At 42.0% G+C, this 18,270-nt stretch overlaps 1 protein-coding gene across 1 annotated transcript in view; it reads left to right on the top strand.

Annotated features, from left to right (window-relative positions):
• CLYBL (citrate lyase beta like) overlaps positions 1 to 17,550 on the top strand; it is a 99,889-nt gene extending 82,339 nt beyond the window's left edge. The window contains exons 7-9 of the mRNA XM_008945935.1: positions 1,003 to 1,127; positions 16,908 to 17,007; positions 17,401 to 17,550. Of these exons, the coding sequence (XP_008944183.1) occupies positions 1,003 to 1,127; positions 16,908 to 17,003 (221 nt within the window). The 3' untranslated portion in view covers positions 17,004 to 17,007; positions 17,401 to 17,550. The remainder of the gene's footprint in view (positions 1 to 1,002; positions 1,128 to 16,907; positions 17,008 to 17,400) is intronic.
• The last annotated feature ends 720 nt before the right edge of the window (positions 17,551 to 18,270 follow it).

Here is an 18,270-nt window from a genome sequence, read left to right as displayed (position 1 = left end):
CAGCTGGGCAGGATCGGCCTCATCCCTCCAACTAGTTCTGTCCACTGGCACGGAGGAGGAGAGACATTTACTCCGCAGGAGGCTGGGGGTTACGATAGCCTCTCTTTTTAAAACACTTTTTAAGCAAAGTGCAGAAATCACACCCGTCTGTGAAATTCCCTTAGAAATGAACTAATCATGTCAAATGTTACACTTTCAAAGCTGTCAAACAAATTAGTTGTGTATTTGTTTTAAGGTAGCTCAGTACAATAACAGATTAAAACGGATTATGTGGCTGTCTATTCACGTTTGAAAATCTCTGGTAAAAAAAAAAGGACAACATCTATTTTTATTTTCTTAACGTATGTTTATACAAGAAAGGATTAAAAAAAAAACGCTTCATAAAGCCTCAGGGCACTGCTGGTGGTTGTTTAATATACTGGTGACTATATAAATACTGCAACCTACCTGCAACTGCTAACTATTGCAACAACAACAATTTAAACATCGAGGATTTTACGATACTAAGCCAATAATGAGAATTTAAGGCATGATCCTTGGGTGACTAGTAACTTTTCAGTCCTACAAATCTCTTTCCATCTTCTTCAGATCCTATTTTCCAAACGTGTTTTAATAAGCTTATTTAAAAGTGGCTGGAGCTGTTATTTATATAGTTAAATTCAGAAATGCATTATACTGAAGTGTTAGTTACTGCCCCGGACAAATGCACCTGAAACAACTGAGAGAAGATGTATGGAGTAAAATGGGGAGGGAGAAGAAAGAATCATGGGGTCCTTCAGATTATATTGAATGCAAGCATAGCTCAATATATTTTTATTCTTCAAAAAATCTGCCGAAAGGCTATCTCCCTGTTGTCCATTTTAAAAAATAAAATAAACCAAGTAAAATAGTTAAAGTGCAAGAAAGTCTGTGAGGCATATGAGAGCCTCAAGTGGTTGGAACATTTTGCTTGAACATCTGTTTGTCGATGCATGATTCTGGTGTTATTAATCTTCTTTGTAGGTAAGCAGGTGATTCACCCCAACCAAATTGCTGTTGTCCAGGAACAGTTCTCTCCGAGCCCTGAAAAAATAAAGTGGGCACAAGAACTGATTTCTGCTTTTGAAGAACATCAGCGATTAGGCAAGGTAAATATTTTGTTAATATGCCATAGTGGAAACCATACTGGAATAATATTTAAGATTTAAAAAAGATTAGTGATGTCTCTTTGCATTTATCTGCTGAAATGTGCTGTAATTGAGAGTAGTGCTCATGAAATCTGTGTCTGGGTAGACTATAGAGCGTATATTTATTATAAATGTGTCACCAATATATTTACAAATAGACTGGCTATCTTTTTCTCTCCTCCCCCCCCCCCTTTTTAACTTTAATTCTTTGATTACACAGCCTTTTGAATGCCTGCATAGATCTACAGCATCGGTGAACTAAAACTGCTTCTCCATTATGCTGCAGAATCACTGTGTCACTGTCATAGGAAAATATTTGCAATTAAAAGTCAGGTAACCTGGCAGACAACTCAGGCTGCTTGTGCAGACATCATTTATGGAAAGAAATAAACAGATTAGGAAGTCTTGGTTTTCTAAGAAAATCTTGGTGTTGGTAAACCTGTATCACTTTGGGGGATCTGATACTGCAAATGTGCCTAGCAGAGAGTGAATTTACTTTTGAGCAGAACTGCTTGCAGATTGTGGTTCTTAATCATTAGAAATGGGAATGTTTTATGTGCATTTGTACCGATTGCTGGACCTGAAATTTGGATAGAGGAGAAAGCAAATTAACACTAGAATATGATTGTTCCTAATTTAGTGCATCATTGAGTCTCACGTTTCCTGCTCTGTGGGTTTCTGCTATGTAAATATTGCGGTGGTGATGCACAATCTGTCTCCACTTTGTGCCAGTAATACTTAAATTAGGGGTCGCCTGAAGGAAGATTTTATGCTAGTTGCGGCATTGTCAGTTAATTATCTTAAAGGTTATTTGCTATAATCCAGTTTGCCACTTTTTGAAAGAAAAAAAAAAAGTTGCAGCTAAATATGTTTGTCTTAGTTGCAGCCAAGCCCAGGCTAGTTAAAAAGCAAAGTCCCAAAGTCAGAGCAGGGAGTGCAGATGAGCGGTAATGGTTCCCGTGTGCTCGTGTGGCATTCAAGCAGGAGACAAATCTCCTTGGTAGGCAAGTTCATCTATAACACTGTGCATAGGGTCTCACTTTCTCCAGTGCCATATAAAGCACATTTCTGTGCTTTCTGGTGAGTAGAAATAGATTAGGGTGTGTGCCTTCCTTGTTCCCCTGCATTTTTGATACTGCAGATGTTGTGCATCAGAAATACTGAAGAGGTCAAAGCAGAAATGATGCTTCAATCTCAGGGTAAAAGTGTGACAAGGTATTTGCTGTTGCTCTGCCCTTCTCTTTGCTAGGCTGTCTCATCCCCTCTGTGGTGCCTGGCTGTTTCAAATACATCCATGACTATGATATTTAGGTGCTGTCCTGAGCAGTAATTTCAGGGTCACTATTAGGATGCTGTATGTCTCTATCTCTTTCTTTTGTCTCCTCAGTTTTGAAATGTAGCTGTCTTCAAGCAAACAACTTAGGAACAGAAAATATGTGACTGGTTTTGCCCATTACTCTGATTTACAAAGCTTGGCTTTTCTAGAAAAGGCATCATTCTAAACATACTGCTAGTGCAAATGTGTAGGCAGGTAGATACAGAAAGTAAGTCAAATGACATACTCAGCTAAACACTGTTTATGCTTATGATTTGTATAATGCTATTAATTTAGCTGAATTTAGTGTCAGGAACTCATCTAAGGAATAGCCCTGTCATACGAACAGTCTCTGAGGAGACAGGACTAAATTTAACTCTGCTCCCAGTATCTCACAACCATGAAGCCAAACATTTAATATGGAAGATTTCTGTATTAGGCAAGCATTAGTCTTTGGATTTGTTTTTATGCTCTTATTTTACTGACAGAATGCTGATTTCTTCCGTATATCAGTCTTTCGGTGGGGCAGTATTTGGACTTTTTTTTTTTTTTTTAATAAATGTTTTTAAAATATGTTACAAGCTTCTATAGTCAGCTGCAAGAACAATGAGGGTTTGTGGTTTGGACTGTTTTTTTAACCAACCAGGTTGCATGCTTCATATACTTTTGCATGTAGCCATCTATCAATAAAAAAGGACTGGCAGGTTAATATGTGAACGTCTGGATCTTCTATCATTGCCATATTGCCAGGCTGCATAAGAAAATTGGAAAAACAGTTTTCTCTGTAGTGCTGCAAATTTCCTAACCAAGTTTGCAATTTGGTATTGTAAATGTGTCAGTAAGAAGAGCTTGGATGGTCTGATTCCTTAATTTTTATTTCCAGAGCAAACATATCTCACTGTGAGATCTTCTTGCTCTGCATCCTAGCTAAAATGTAAGTAATAACTCCTCCCCTGCCACCTCCAGACAAATACTCCACAGTGGTTTTAGTAATCCTTATGTCCTAATGAAACACCTCTTCTGTTTTCCTTTTCCTTTTATTATATTGAAATGTCCATGTCAGTAAGACTAAAAATATAGCTGTGGTTAATATGGTTTAGACTTGCATGGTTTTGCTATGTTATTAATCAAAGTTGAAAGCCTGGAAAAAATAAATGTGAGGGATTTGCACACTGTTTGTGTGGTAGGTAAGCTACTACTCTGCCATCTCTGGCACTGTAGTTTGTTATTAATTAGGTTTAAAGTTTGATGCCCATAATCAACAGTATTTTCTATCAAAATACAGCTTTTATAATCTGTTCCAGTTTGGGAGCTACAATTGCTGTAATAATCTTTCTTCAAGAAAAGGCTCAACCAGGCTTAATCCTGGAGGCTGAAATGCTTTGACATAGTAGCTCCTAAATATGAGTACTGAGGTCAGGAAAAATTAGGATCTCAGATGAGCACTGCAGAGTTAAAGATGCTGTATCAGTGTCCAAACAGAAGAAAATTAAAGAACTACCCATCCAGACAGAAATACTTGGGCTTACCCTTAGGTCCTGTTTGAGGGGTTGTTTTGGTTGCAGAATAGTTTGATGGGTTTTTTTTACATATCTAATCTGACTGAAAAATAGCATATATAGGAAACTAATGGTAACATTGGATTTTTGATAATTAGAAGACAAATGCTGGAAAAGTACATTTTGTATTTTATACAATTATTTGTTAAGTGCTTTGTTTTGTCTAGAACTTTGAGATCTAAAGCCAAAAAAGTGCTTAAAAACAAAAGTATTATTTGCATCTCATTTCAATATTTTTCTAGTAGAATTGCATTACTATTACATTTTATTAAATAACTTTTTGAAAATTGTCCTGAAGAAAGCAGGCATAGCTGTTGGAAAAGTCTAAATATAAGATAAATATCAGAGTGTGTTCAAGAAGGAAGGAGTAATAAACATTCTGATATGTCCAAAGGACAGTTTCTGCTCTAGATTTCTGAAGTGTTTGTACTGCATTAAACAGGGAAGTGATCTTACAAATCCAGATTAACTGAATCCAAGGGGGCAGAGGTAGTGGGAAAACTTGATAGCTTATTTCAAGAGAAAGATCTGACTTCTATCAATGAAGGTACAATAGTTATGTAAGTAACTCTTGCATTTACATTACCAGTACACAGGATACAGGAACATAATCTCTTCTATATGTAGTTAGTGTTTATATATGACAAGAAAGTAAGAATCTGAAAATGTGGATTTGAGCCATTTGACTTGTAAACACAGGCACAATATCATTATCATAACAGGTTCTTCCCAAATCATCTGGTTTTTAAATAAAATTCAGGCAGAAAGAAAAGCAGAACAGTAAAGAGTTTGCTTACACATTTATCTCATGTACTAATTTCCAAATGCTTTCAAAGCACCCACACGTTAAACCAGGAATAGCTGAAATAGCTGAATGCTGCCACTAAAGCCTCCTGTCAGGTAAGGGTATTTAGAGTTGAGGTAGGTAATTCACAATCCCAAGCTGTAACATGGGTTGAACATTTTAGATCCCATGGGGCAAAACAGAAGAAATATCTGTACATGCCACATACAAATGCACAGAATACTTCTAAAAACACCTTTAGCATATGTTTCTTGCATTGTATTCCATGCCATTGTATATCATGTTCCTGGTGGCTGAAAAATTAGATAGATAGATAGATAGACAGATAGATAGATAGATAGATATGAACTCCAGTGATTTGACAAACTCTATAGTTTCCTTTACAGACCTTTCCAAGATTATGAAAAATCTTAGGAATGCATTTATTTACACAGCATCTGCCCAACAAAGGAATGGAAATTTCCAGCAGTGGCTCCTTTCTAATGCTCTTTGTTTAGGAAAAGCTACCCCAAGCCACTGTATCTTGGAGACGATGTGCCCTCGTGCTTGGGCCGGCTCCAGCTCCCACTGCCACCCAGGGAGGTGCCCTCCCTCTCCCCACAGTGCCCTGGCCCCCAGGACACCTCTCCATGTACAGCCCTGGCCACAGGGCGTCCATCCCAGCCCAATCCAGCCCTGGTGCTGGGAGAGCAGGACTGCCCCAGAGGTGGCAGGCTCCTCCAGGCCGCCTCCTGAGAGGGATGTGCTGGAGCATCCCTCTGGCATGGGGTGGTGTGGGACCCCGTCAGCCCAGAGGGATTATACTGCACTTTATAAAGCATTGTATCTCAAGGCTCTATGCAGAGCTGGGGGTGGGGGAGCAGCCTGGGTCCCCACTCCCCTCACCCAGGACAGGCTGCAAACAGAGCTTCAATGTGCCACCAGCTAGGCTGGATCCCATCCCGGGGTGACCCTGGCAGCACAGGGTACCTCCGTGCACGCTGGGCTGCAGCACTGTCAACCCTCGCTCTGGGGACGTGGGGCCTTTGCTGTCATTGAGGTTAATCAGGCAATGTATATTCCTCATCCTGCAGAGTGGGGGACTCAAGGATTTGTGATAAATTGCCACCTTTTGGGAGCTTCAGCCTTGAGAAGTATCGGTGCTTCTCTAGGCAAAGATGGTGAGCACTGGTGGGCTTTAAGCACGGGCCACTGTTATGTTGTTTACCTTTCTAAAAACTGGCAAAGTGAAATTTTAATGTGAAAATTGCTGAATAGAGCTCCAGAGAGCTCATATTAGCATTTAAAGTTTCTCTATACGATTTTATTATTTGAAAAAATATTTTAGAAATGTGTTTTGTGTCACAGTTGAAGGCTTTTCTCTTAGATCCATCTGGGGGCAGATTTCAAACCTGTACAATAGAGCAGAAGGGGCTGTATGAGCTAATTGCTTGTGCTATACTGGTGTGCCACACTGGTGCAATCAGTCCTGAGGGAGTTATGCCAGGTGGGAAGAGAAGGAGACAGGTTTTACTACACAGGGCTGCAAAAGCTCCTAAGCAGGGCAGAAACTCATAGAAAGCATTTCTTTGCCAACTCCCCCTCCCCAACTCCCCAGCAGGCATTTGGTCACTCTTAATCTGTTTTCCCCCACTCATTAAAGACCTGTGTCCAAAATGTGGGGGGAGAGGGACTCGGATGGTGCTTTGACACTTCCTGCAGGGAGCAGTCTCTCGGCGAGCCAGGAGAAGGATGGATGCTGTGCCCCTCCACAGCCTTTCCATCCAAAGGTAGCTCCTGGAGGAGGCAGCTGCTGTCCTGAGGGGACATGGGTCCTGCAGAAGGCATGGGATGGCACCCTTCTGGGGTCCTCCTCAGCAAGGCACAACCCCTGTGTTCTTGTCTGCTCAAGGAGGTGCCTGCAGGCTCTTGGGGAGACAGAGTGTGTGCCCTTGCCTGTAGAAGGGCCATGCTGTGCCAGCACGTTCCCAATGCAGGCAATGCCTTTTTGCAGGCATGGAGTGGGGAGACACCATCGCTGCAGACACCTGCCTGCTGTTGGGCCAAACCCTGCTCTGCACCAAGGAACTACCCAGGCAACTACCCAACTCCCAAAGTCCTCTTTAAAAAGCATTAACAAGCACTCATGAGCCTCGTTTCAATTTCTAAAGCAGGATGTAACCAGAGGTGTAATGTTCTGACCACATGGCTCTTTTTAAGGCTTACTGGGGGAATTCAGAAGCCTATACAGCCAAAATATTGTTTCAGTTAATTTAAGTAGCAGCAGTCTTGCTGCCTCTTCACTCCTCTCTGTGCTAGCTGGTTTTTTCAGGGACCTGAAGAAGCTCTCTGCAAAAGCTCCGACCGCTAAAATAGATAATTGCAGTGAAATAAGGCTGTCCCTATTCAGAAAATGAATCTGAAATTAGAAAAACTATAGAATACAAAAATACTGGTGATTCCATCCTTGCTGACAGAACGAGCTTCACTGTTATTACTTTTCTCGCCTCTGCTGTATTTTACAGCTACTGACCCTTTGGTATCAAATGCTTTTTGTGTGTCCTCTGGTCATTTACTTCAAGATTAAATTTTCTAGTCTATTTTTAACAAATTTCTTCCATGACTACTAATGTCAAGTTAATTCTAAATGAATTAATTAAGGGCATCTGAGGATACTGAAATCTTAATGTTAGTTACTTTTCATTTTTTCATATAATAACCATGATGCTCACTAGGGGAAAAAAAATGCATGGTTGGATAGGATGTTTGTCCAGGAAGCTGCTTTTGTGCTATAAAATAAAGATTTGCTTGGCAGCAGCAAGTGTACTCTCTAGGATTCTTCCGTTCCCAATACATTGTAAGACAGAGGATGCAAACCAGTGGAGAATATTCCTGATTTCTAGGACTTTATTCTGTTTCTCTAATTTTATTCTTTCCTACTCTAGAGGAGCACACAGGAAAGCCACAACCACAATGAGGATGAAAATTTAAAGACAGCAATAAAAAAAAAAAAACACCTCATGTCTGCCTTTTATTCAGGGATCTTAAACAGGTTATTTGCTCACTGAGAGGTAGAGACTTTGGTGACCTGAAGGAGTTTCTGGAGCTGGACCAAGCAGGATCTCGATACTATCCCAGCCTAAATGGCTGTCCCTAGTGGTTGAGGCAGCTTGGGGGGGCTGTAAGAGAGAAAAAACAGCTTGTCTGGCTCACACAGCAGGGCAAGACCCTTGGGCTGGGAATGGTAATGTCAGGTGGAGGAGAAGTGAAGGACCTTGTAGATCCTTGTTCTTCATCTTTCTTGTCCCACTGGGGACTTGAGGGATCACAAAGTCCTTCCTACCTGTTGAGCTTTAGAAAGAGCTTTTTCTGTCAGAGTTTATGTGCTGCTGCTAGGTAGTTATTTGAGGTAAAAATTAATCTCTATTTCATGTGGTTGTTGCTCTTTCTTTCTTGACCTTTTGTGTCCTTCCATCAGCTCCTACAGGTAGAAGCCTATCTGGCATTACAAACTGATTTATCCTCTGAACTTACTAACTACTTCTACTCTGGTGGAAGTTTACACCGGTGAAAAGAAACAAAAGGTAGCAATATTTAATGTTTTCTTGATAACCACAAAGTGGCTACAGAAATTTGCCAGTGTTGATGCTTTGCAGAATTCCCTCCCCATCCATCCCTTCCTTCAGTAGATCACAGAGACCCACTGAGCATCTCTTCTGGCTAAAAAGACATTTTTGACAAACTTTTTCAGGGATCAGTTATTTTCCCAAAAGATTTTGTGCATAAGGCCTTTCCTTCTGTCATGTTGCTACAGAAAAGGGGTGAATGTCAAAGAGTTCAAAGGAGAGGATACAGAAATACATAACCCAAAAAGCTCTGCTCGTGTAGCTTGCTGTGTGTGAAGTCTTCAATTTGTCATATCTGACCACACTAGTTGTGTGGGCATTTCCTACCTACTGCAAAGATGCTAAAAGAAGGCCATAGTTACATGTCAACCTGATCTGGAGGTAGGACAGATCTGAGCGGAGAGGAGGTCTTGTTATAGACTGAAAAACATGCTCAGTTGACACAGATATCATCAAACAGCTCCTAGCAGCTCACTAAGCTTTGGGAGTTCATCACTAAAATGTGGAATCATGACCCAGCTCTTTATGATGATTCTTTGGCTACACTTTGCAGAAGAAAAAAAATTAATTAAACCTGCATTCAGCACCATCACAGCTGTTAGCTTATTTCCTACTCTTGACTTCCCCAAAAATATGGTTTCAACCTTCTGTTTCAAGGGAAAGTCATTCCTTTGTAGCTAGAATAATCACTCCTCCCCCAGGCACAGACCCAACGCCATTTGCTGCAACCAGGACTCTCTTCTCTTTTGTTCATTACCTGCAAGCAAATACAAGTGTTCTTTTTAAGCCCCAAAGCAAAGATTTCCAAATTTCCTCTGCAGGGGGTTGCTTAAACAACATGTGCTTTCATTTAATCCCAGGGGAATTATCTTCCTGAATGCCATGCTTTTTAGGGGGACTCTGCCATCCACCTGCTTCATTCCCTCCTTGGAAGAGCAAATCTGTCCTTCTTCCAGAATACAACACTCTTATTTCCTTGTAGCAGTTAATATTGTGCAAGATTAGAGATAATGGTCTCAGACCCAAACAGATTTTAGTGGGTTTATTCCATGTACTTTTTTGGTCTCCAAAACGTCTTAAAACCTTTGAGGTTTAGAAGCGAGCAAGTCACTGAGGTACCACGGAAAGAATTAATGTTTCTCAGATAACTGCAGATCAAAGATTTCTTCCATCTGTGGACTTTAGGATGCTTGTTCTCCATTTCCCCTTGTGGGAGGTACAGAAGGTTTGCACTGACCAGCTGGCACTGCCCGTTCTGCTTGTTTCCATTTAGCCTGGCATCTGCCTGGCAGTGCTGATACAGGTCGCAGGGGCTGGAAGGGGACTTACATAATTGCTTGTTTAGACAATGGCTGTATTCACACACAGCCCCTGGCCCGCCTCACCAGAGCAGTGTAGGAGCTCTGGTTGATTCACAACACCTCCTAATGATGAAGGCGGTGGAGGAGACAAGGGTGGCTGGCTCACTGGTCCCCTTACACCCTTTTCCCCTAGGTCCTAGATGCACATCCTCTCAGAAGGCAGCCAAGTAGGACAAGGAGGTAACCCAACTACCACGCACTCATTGCAGGGATTTGCAATGCTAAAAATTACTAGCTGAACAGTTGATAAAAGTAACTGAAGAAAACCAAATCTTCATCCACGGGGCAGTATTCCTGACCCTGTGAGAGCACAGTATCATCAAAGGGCCTCTCCTCACTCATGAGGTCGTTTGTGTTCTAAGGAACCATCAGCTAACTAGCTGCAGAGATTTTTTTGGCAATTCCATAAGCATTAGATAACCCTATCTTAGACCTGTACTTAATCCATAGGAGGTGCTTTCTTGTCCATATTGCAATTTCAAAGCACATGACCTTGGCTTCCACTGGCCCGGGTACCCAGCATCTCCCCATGCCAAAGCCTTATCTACTCACCAGGATCCCCTAGCACCTCCAAGCCTGCCATCTAAACTGCCTGACTAGATTCCCAAAGTAAACTGCTTTAGAAAAAATTGGCTGTCTCTACATAGTGTCCCAGGACAGCCCATACGTTGACACAACAACTGAGTATAGCATTATTAGCTATATTCTTTGGTCTGATGCAAGACAATTGATTTTTTCTTTTCTACTGCAGACAAGCCACAGACTTGCTTTAATCTTTTTAAGTACCTTTAAGAAAGTCCTGGCCCCTGTCACTTGAGAGTTAAAGTTGTTGGCTACACATATGATGAGATCTGGTAGAACAGGGCATCAAATCAAAGGTTCATTAGCAAAGGCTTGCCAATGATTGAGGTAATTAATAACAACAGTAGTGGTTCCCAAAACAGAGTGCAGAGTTCTCACAACTACTGCTCATCTTTAGAGTCCCATCTGCTATCAGACAGGAAGCTGGTAGACTTTTTTTGGAACATACAGGACTGACTTCGTCCTCCAAAATCTATATCCTTGCTGTGCCTTAGGAAAGCAAATCCTCACATTGAGCACCGATGCAGGTGCTTAATATATGTTGATGGTCTAAGAGCTGAGGGTCTTCAGTAACCCTCTCAATGAACTCGTTGCAGTCTTTGGGATGAATGCAGATAGGGGCACAGATAACCACAGATCAAGCAGATGCTGAGGAAAATGCTGCAAGCATTCCTGGCTGCAGGAGTGCATCTAATTCTTCCACCTTGTCAACCAAAGGGGACTAGCTCATCTGATCACCATCCCACATGTCCCAGAACAATTATTATTTTACTTTAATTAACTCATGCACTTTAATCCTCAGCTTGGAGAGAACTGTGTCACGTAACTATGAGATGCCTTAAACGTTTTGTAGCATGGTAGTTTTAGCCAGCATGTTTCTCTTGTTAACCCAGTGGTACATAACGAAACAAAAGACAGTAGGAGTAAAACCCCACGTAACATTATGTGTTATATAAAAAGGTTTCAGGACAGGTGAAGAAATACAAAACATTACTTTCCCTATCTTCTGGAAAAACACAAAGTGTACCTCCCTTGTGATTTTGTCCAACCCCTGTCGTAGTCAAAGTCAACACAATTCTAACACCCATGATAAACACTAGCAAGAAAATCGACTTTTTTGTTTCTTCACATTTCCTGTTTCCACCAGAATATACTGATCCCTAGACAACACAGAAATCACGGACTCTGAATCCTATCCATTTAACTTCTAGAAAGGTAAAATGGTTCTTGGCATGAAAAAATTCTACTCTGTTTATAAGATGGTCATATAGATTTACCAAGCTCTTAACTACTCCCACAAGTTTCACAGAGCAAAAGGCCCTGGATGCTGCGACACAGACACACACAAGAAGAGGAGGTCTTCATGTTCCAGGAAACACTGTATTAACCTGTCTATCTTTTGGCCATAGCAAATAACAGGCCTACAGCAAGACTCTTTCTACAACTTGATACATGTCATTTCTTATAGGTAAGGAAAATCACTAAGCATAGCCTGTAGATATGATAAGAGCCACATCCAAGATCCATGGCAACACATGGCCAGAGTTATTTTTGTAGTTTCAAAGAAGAGCCCTCAACTACATGTTGAACTTTTCTAGTCCTGAGTTGGTTTTGTAGTGGCTGCATTTATCCAAAAGGAGGTCTAAAAGGTCTGCCAAAATGATGTGTTACAAAGTTCAGCTCTGCATGTCTTTGGTTTCTCTACAGCCACCTGGAAATTTATTGCATTAGTTATTTCTACTGCACAACTTGGTTTGTCCTCCTTTTCCATGAGCCTGTATCTTCAGCTCCTGACCTGTGAAAATCAGTCTCTGTCAACTCAGCCTTACTTCTCTTATCTGTAGGCTGGACCTTTGTATAACTAGGGGCTGACTATGCTCAATTCTGTTTTTTCCAAGACTATACTTTTTGCTGTTGCGTTTTGGGGGGGGGGGTGTGAAATAAATAAATAGATAGATAGATAGATAGATAAATTAACAAATAAATAAATAGCTAAATAAATTAATTAATTGATTATAACTAGCTAAATATATAAATAAATTAAACCATAGGAGCTCTCTACAAATTTGATTCCCTTCCAGCTGTTTTCTGTGTTTGCCACAGGCCTTCTCTGTTCCATTCTCAAAGCATTTTAGGACATATTGAAATTCAAAGTGGGGCTGTTAAGACCTTATTCAGCATGGCCTGCATCTTGCATAAGTAGCTGTTACATTTTTCAAAATGTCACTACTGTTTTAGCAGAGCATTAAATGCCATTGGGGATCTATTGTATTCAAATACTACATGGTTCCTGGGGGACGCAGCAAATTGCTCAGTACCGGTCCTGCATCATTCAGCCTGGAGAAGGTGGTCTGATACGAGACACAGAGATGGGGAAACGATGACTTGGTCGGCTCTGTGGGCAGCTGCAATAACCAGGTGGAGAGAAGAGGTGCAGATGGGTCTGCCGCCTTCCTGTTGCTCTGCTCTCACAGAGCTATCCAGAGGAAACATCTCTGAGTCTTTCCTTCCTTGTCAGTCAGTTGGGAAAGTCTCTTAGCGAGTCTCCATGATGACACAAATGGGAACCACTGCCTGTATGTTTTCTTCCCTGATTTCTCCCTAACAGAGGCAAACAGTGATCAGGCTGAGGGAAGCCAAAGCTTGTGCAAATACAGACTCCTCTGCTGTGTTGTGCTGCCTTCACAGCTGTACAACATAGGCCATCCAAAGTGCTCGTATAGCTCCCATGCTCTATAGCCTGGTGACTGCCAAAGTCACCCTATTTCTCACAGGGCTTCACCCTTAGCACGTTCACTGTTTTGCTGCATGAAGGATGGCACTGGAGAAGGACAGCAGGATATAGAGTCATAGAATGCAACCTTTAAAGGTCATCTAGTCCAACCCTATCCTGTAGTGAGCATGGACATCTTCAACTAGTTCAGGTTGCTCAGAGCTCTGTCCAACCCAATCTTGAATGTTTCCAGGGACAGGGTATCTCTCTGGGCAACCTGTTCCAGTGTAAAAAAATTTCATCCTTATAGCTAATCTGAATCTACCCTCTTTTAGTTTAAAACCATCACTCCTCATCCTGTTGCAACATTCCCTGCTAAAAAGATTGTCCCCACCTTTCTTATAGGCTCCCTTCACATATTGAAAGGCCACAATAAGGTCTCCCTGGAGCCTTCACTTCTCCAGGCTGAAGCACCCAACACTCAGCCTTTCTGCATCACTGAAAACAGAAGCAGTATCTTTGGCCCCCAGAGCTACCCATTCCTCAGGAGGTCTGCACTTCCAGCCTGCTGTCTGCTGAGTGCCACAGTTGTCCTCCGTTCCTAAACTTCTCATCCCACACCAGTTACTTGGACCCCATCATCATCAACCAGAGGCTGTGCCCACCAGCTCCGGCTCTGCCTCCTGGCTGCTCCTTCTCCCAGCTCCCCTGGCAGCCTTCACCTGGAGGGCATGCCTCTTCCCAGGGCAGTCTGACATGCTTGATTTGCCTGATAGCAGGGTTCTTTTACAGGTTCCTGGAAAGGCTCCCACTTTTTGATACGGTTACACAGTGAGTGAGCCACTGAACACCACAGATGCAAACCCCAGCCTCACACCGCACACCCACCATCGCTCCCATTTACGCTGCAAGCTTCCTTCAGAACAGACCTTCGGTGCCACAGCTGAATCACTGGAAGTCTAAGTACAGGCTGGAAGTCTGAGATCATTGAGAAAATTAGTCAAAAAGAAAATTTAGATCTATGACTAAATTAATCCTGAGATTAATGCTATCAAAGCAAATGGTGTTCATAGAAAGTCTTGTTTTCTTTATATTCATGAGAGAGAAAGTCAAAAGAATGCTAAAGGCAAATTTCATCTAGCAGAACTGGAAAAGAGAGCATGGGGACAAAGCTATAATTACTGGTATTTCCTATCTGTTGAAACCTGTGGGTGTAAAGAGAGGCAGTGAATAGAGCATGTTCCATGGCATTAAAATTGGCTTCTTTTTCTGGACTTTAGCTCAATGCTGCAAATTAGCAGGAAGAAAATAAGCCTCAGAGTGAACAGGCAGAGAAGCCAACTTCTTCATGTTACTCTTTGCTGTTAGAAAAAAGAAAGCATTTTTCCCTTCAAGAATTCAAATTCCTAGCAACCCAAACTATAGCTGCACACAGATAAGAAGAGAACATATAGCAGATCTCGAGTGGTTCAGTGTTCATGTGTCCACACAGACACACACACACAATTATCCTGGTTTCCCTTCTAAACATGTTATTTTAATGAGGAGAGGATAGGCATGCTGTTTAATTAACTTCTGCTTTCTAGAAACAGCATCTTGACCCAGATTCATCATGCTCCAACTTAGGCACCTGCAGAGGTACCTGACTTCAGAGCATCCTCTATACAGTCAGTGGAAGGCATAAGACCTTCATGATTCAGACCACCAGACATCAGAATTGTCATTCCCAGCTGCCCATCTCTTTCTGCACACTATTGTAGGTACTTAGGATAACTGTGCTCCTAAGTCAGCCATTTCACAGAACTAGAAAGGATTATTCCAGACCTTAACATATCTCTACTTATCACTGTCATCCCACTTGCAAATTTCTTTTTTAAGCAACAGTTATTATTTGACTGAGTGCCTACAGAAAAACAGACACAATTAAAACATGTTCTTCTTACAGTGAAAAGAAATATTTATCTTGCAGTTTGAGATCACTGTGTACACATGAATTATTCTGAAGAAGTCCTATGTCATAAAATGTTTACTTAGTTCCCAATTTATTTTCACAACAGTTAATAAATTGAATAGTTTGAGTCTGCATTTTCTGTAAAGGTTTAAAAGTATAAGTGAAAATGGCTGCGATGTAGCTAAGAAAAGTGGTGCATTATTGTTAATAATAACAGTGATTATAATAATAGCATTAATGTGGTGATGGTGGTGGTAATTTAAGGTTGATTGGTTGTTCCACAAACAAGAAATTTGATTTGAAGTATCTACCCGTCAGTATCTGTCAGTCCCATTATTCTCCAAACGCACCTAAAATACTGCAAGCGATAGCAGGAAATCCCACTTCTGATAAAACTAATTCTAAATATAATATTTGTAATGCCTTTGATACAGCCTGCTCTTACATGCAACAATATTGAATTGCATTAGATTACTGTTTTAAAGTGGATTTTTGTCTTAACTGTTCTAGAATGTGATTTAGTGTTTAATTAATACCTCTTGAGTCAAGCTAGGTATGTGACTCAAGCAACACATCTTTTTAAACATTTTTGAAAATGGATGATATTTTCACGTTACTTGCTAGAGTCCTCTATTTACTGATTATCAAGCCTGAAATTAAAAGCAGAAAACAGTAAACTGCTTTTTCTCCTCAGCATTTCTCTGGCTGTGCAGGCACAGGCACACACACCCCTGTCGTTCTCGCCCTGCCCCTGGTTAGTCCCGCTCACTGCCAGGGCTGAGCCCGTGGTCCCGTGGGGATGGCGGCAGGACACGGAGAGGGTGCACAGCCCTTCACAGAGACGCCCTGCGCAACCTGGGGCCAGGCCTTCAGGTCTGAGTTCTCCAGGGAAGGGGCTGCATCTCTGGATTTGGTTTTTTTCAAGAATGTGTTGCAAACTGTACACCAAGACTTTGGCATGTCTTGGTGTACAGTGTTTTATCTTAAAAATTCTATTGGCAACACGTGTATGGATGAAAGCATCCAAATGAACAAGTCGTGTTTGTTCCTATATAAAACACATCTTCTGTTTAAAATTTAACTACAATTCACAGTTAATTGTTTTAAACATGTCAGCGTGGTACCAGCACAAAATCCCTAGAAATACAAAGTGACTTCTGCCCTGGCTCTCAAGTGGCCACTGTGGAGGCACAGTGGCTTGTTCTGCATCCATTCAGGTAAATTCCCTATATGCAGCGATCAGATGGGCCTGCCTTTAGCTCCAGAGCAGATTTAGGCAATATTATCACACCAGCCACTTGTTTCTTCATCTTTCATCCCAGCCCTTGGATCTAAGCACAGCCCCAGCCTACCTTTAGCACTGGAGACCTGGTGGAGAGGTGCAGCAGCAGAACCTCAACACACCCCCATGTCAGGAAGACTTCCCTCCACCACCTTAAACACCTATTGCTGTTCCTGACAAAGATTTTGCAGGAGCCCTGCAGCACAGCCGGAGTGTTGGAAGGTGAGGCTGGTCCTGGGGACAAGAGCTGCCCCCCAGGCACCATGCCCCCTGGCTGGCACACACATCCTCGCTGCTCTTGGCCCTCGAAGTTTGCCAGCTAGAGGGGTCGAAACAGGCTGCACACTGGGCTTCTCTTTTCTCTCTCTTTTTGCCTCCTCTTTGGAGCACTCGGCACCTACCGCATTTCTTTAAATGCCTTTGCCCTGTCTCGGTTAGTTTGTTTCCTAAAACTCGTTCAGGGTTCCTGTGGGAGCTGATGTTTCTTGGATGTGTTTTTAAAGAAAAAGACAAGCCAACTACGATTTGCAGAGGTCCTCTCAGGAAGTTGATATTCTCTCTTTTCCAGGGAGCATTTACTTTCCGCGGGAGCATGATCGACATGCCATTACTGAAGCAGGCACAGAACATTGTTACGCTTGCCACAGCCATCAAGAAAAAATGAGCTGGTAAATGAAGCTCTCGCCATGGGGCCCCAGTAGCTGTTTTAAGAGATGACTATAATACTTGGGGGGGGGGGGGAAATTAAAGACTTCAAGCTTAAGCAGAAATTCATTTGCATTTTGCAGATCTGTCATAGTTTGCTTGCCAGAATTGCTAATTACAAAAACTATTCCCAGCTCAAACCACTGCTCATTCCTGCGTGGCCCGTGTACTACTCTTAGCCTGCAACGAAGTTACATCACCGACAGTGTGACATCACGGTAATTACTGCGAACGCAGGACTGTGACTTCACTGAAGGAGAAGGCAAAATGTGAGCTGCGAGCTCTGTGAAAAGAGCAGCTGAAAACCGAGCCATTTGCTTCTGGTTTTATCTATGCTTCTTCCCCCTCTGGTGCAGAACCCCCTTCAGAAAGGGCAAAGCCTCGAATAATTATGCACCGGTTGAAATCATTGCGACAAAAATCATTACCCTGTGTGGGCTTCACGTTTCCACCCTCCCCGTTCTGTAAATGTGCAACAGCCATTAAAAATATTGCTCCAAGAATGCGGGACTCTTGACTTTCTTCCCTTTTTTTAAGCAGTCGCTATTCAGAGCGTTTCCTCCTGGAAGCGTCCAGCCCGGGAAGGGTTGGATGGCAATAAACTTGTAGTTTTCGGAGACACAATGCAGCAGAACTCGTGCATATGGTCTCGAGTCAGATTTACATCACATTAGGGATACAGCTACAGGTCATGTGGGCCGTGTGGTTAACGGGCTTAGTAAAGCTGTTTTGAAGAGGTTAACCCAGCTTGTAGTAAGGGTAAATAAACATAACAACCAGGCATTGTCCTCTATTCAGCATGTACTCTTATATGGAGGGCTAAAGGGTATTGAAGCTGCAGAGGATCAACTTGTGGTTGCCAGAGGACTCCAATGAAGTTTGAAACACCAACAATCAGAGATTTTGTTTCTGTTCCTCATTAAATCATGAGCTTTTGTGCTCAGACTATGAACGACTGTTCTTTAAGAAATTAACAGAATGGGAAGTTTTAAACTATGCACCAACCTTTTCATGACCTACACAGCAGCAATGCTGCTGCACTTAGACAAACACCGCGGGGAAGGCTGTTCTGTTTATTTAAATTTGTAAATAGAAAACAGTTGTTTTTTGGTTTCATTTTTCACCGCCTCCGTGGCCATTTTACGTATGGAGCCACAGTGCCTTATTCCTCCCATCTGCTCGCTTAGCATGTTTCCCCTCCGTCGCCGAGCAGCGATTTTAAACAT

The sequence above is a fragment of the Merops nubicus genome, unplaced genomic scaffold (assembly GCF_000691845.1).
Source record: "Merops nubicus isolate BGI_N331 unplaced genomic scaffold, ASM69184v1 scaffold13550, whole genome shotgun sequence".
Classification (NCBI taxonomy): domain Eukaryota; kingdom Metazoa; phylum Chordata; class Aves; order Coraciiformes; family Meropidae; genus Merops; species Merops nubicus.
Note: the sequence above shows the minus strand (reverse complement) of the source record. Positions and strands in the feature narration are given on the sequence as shown.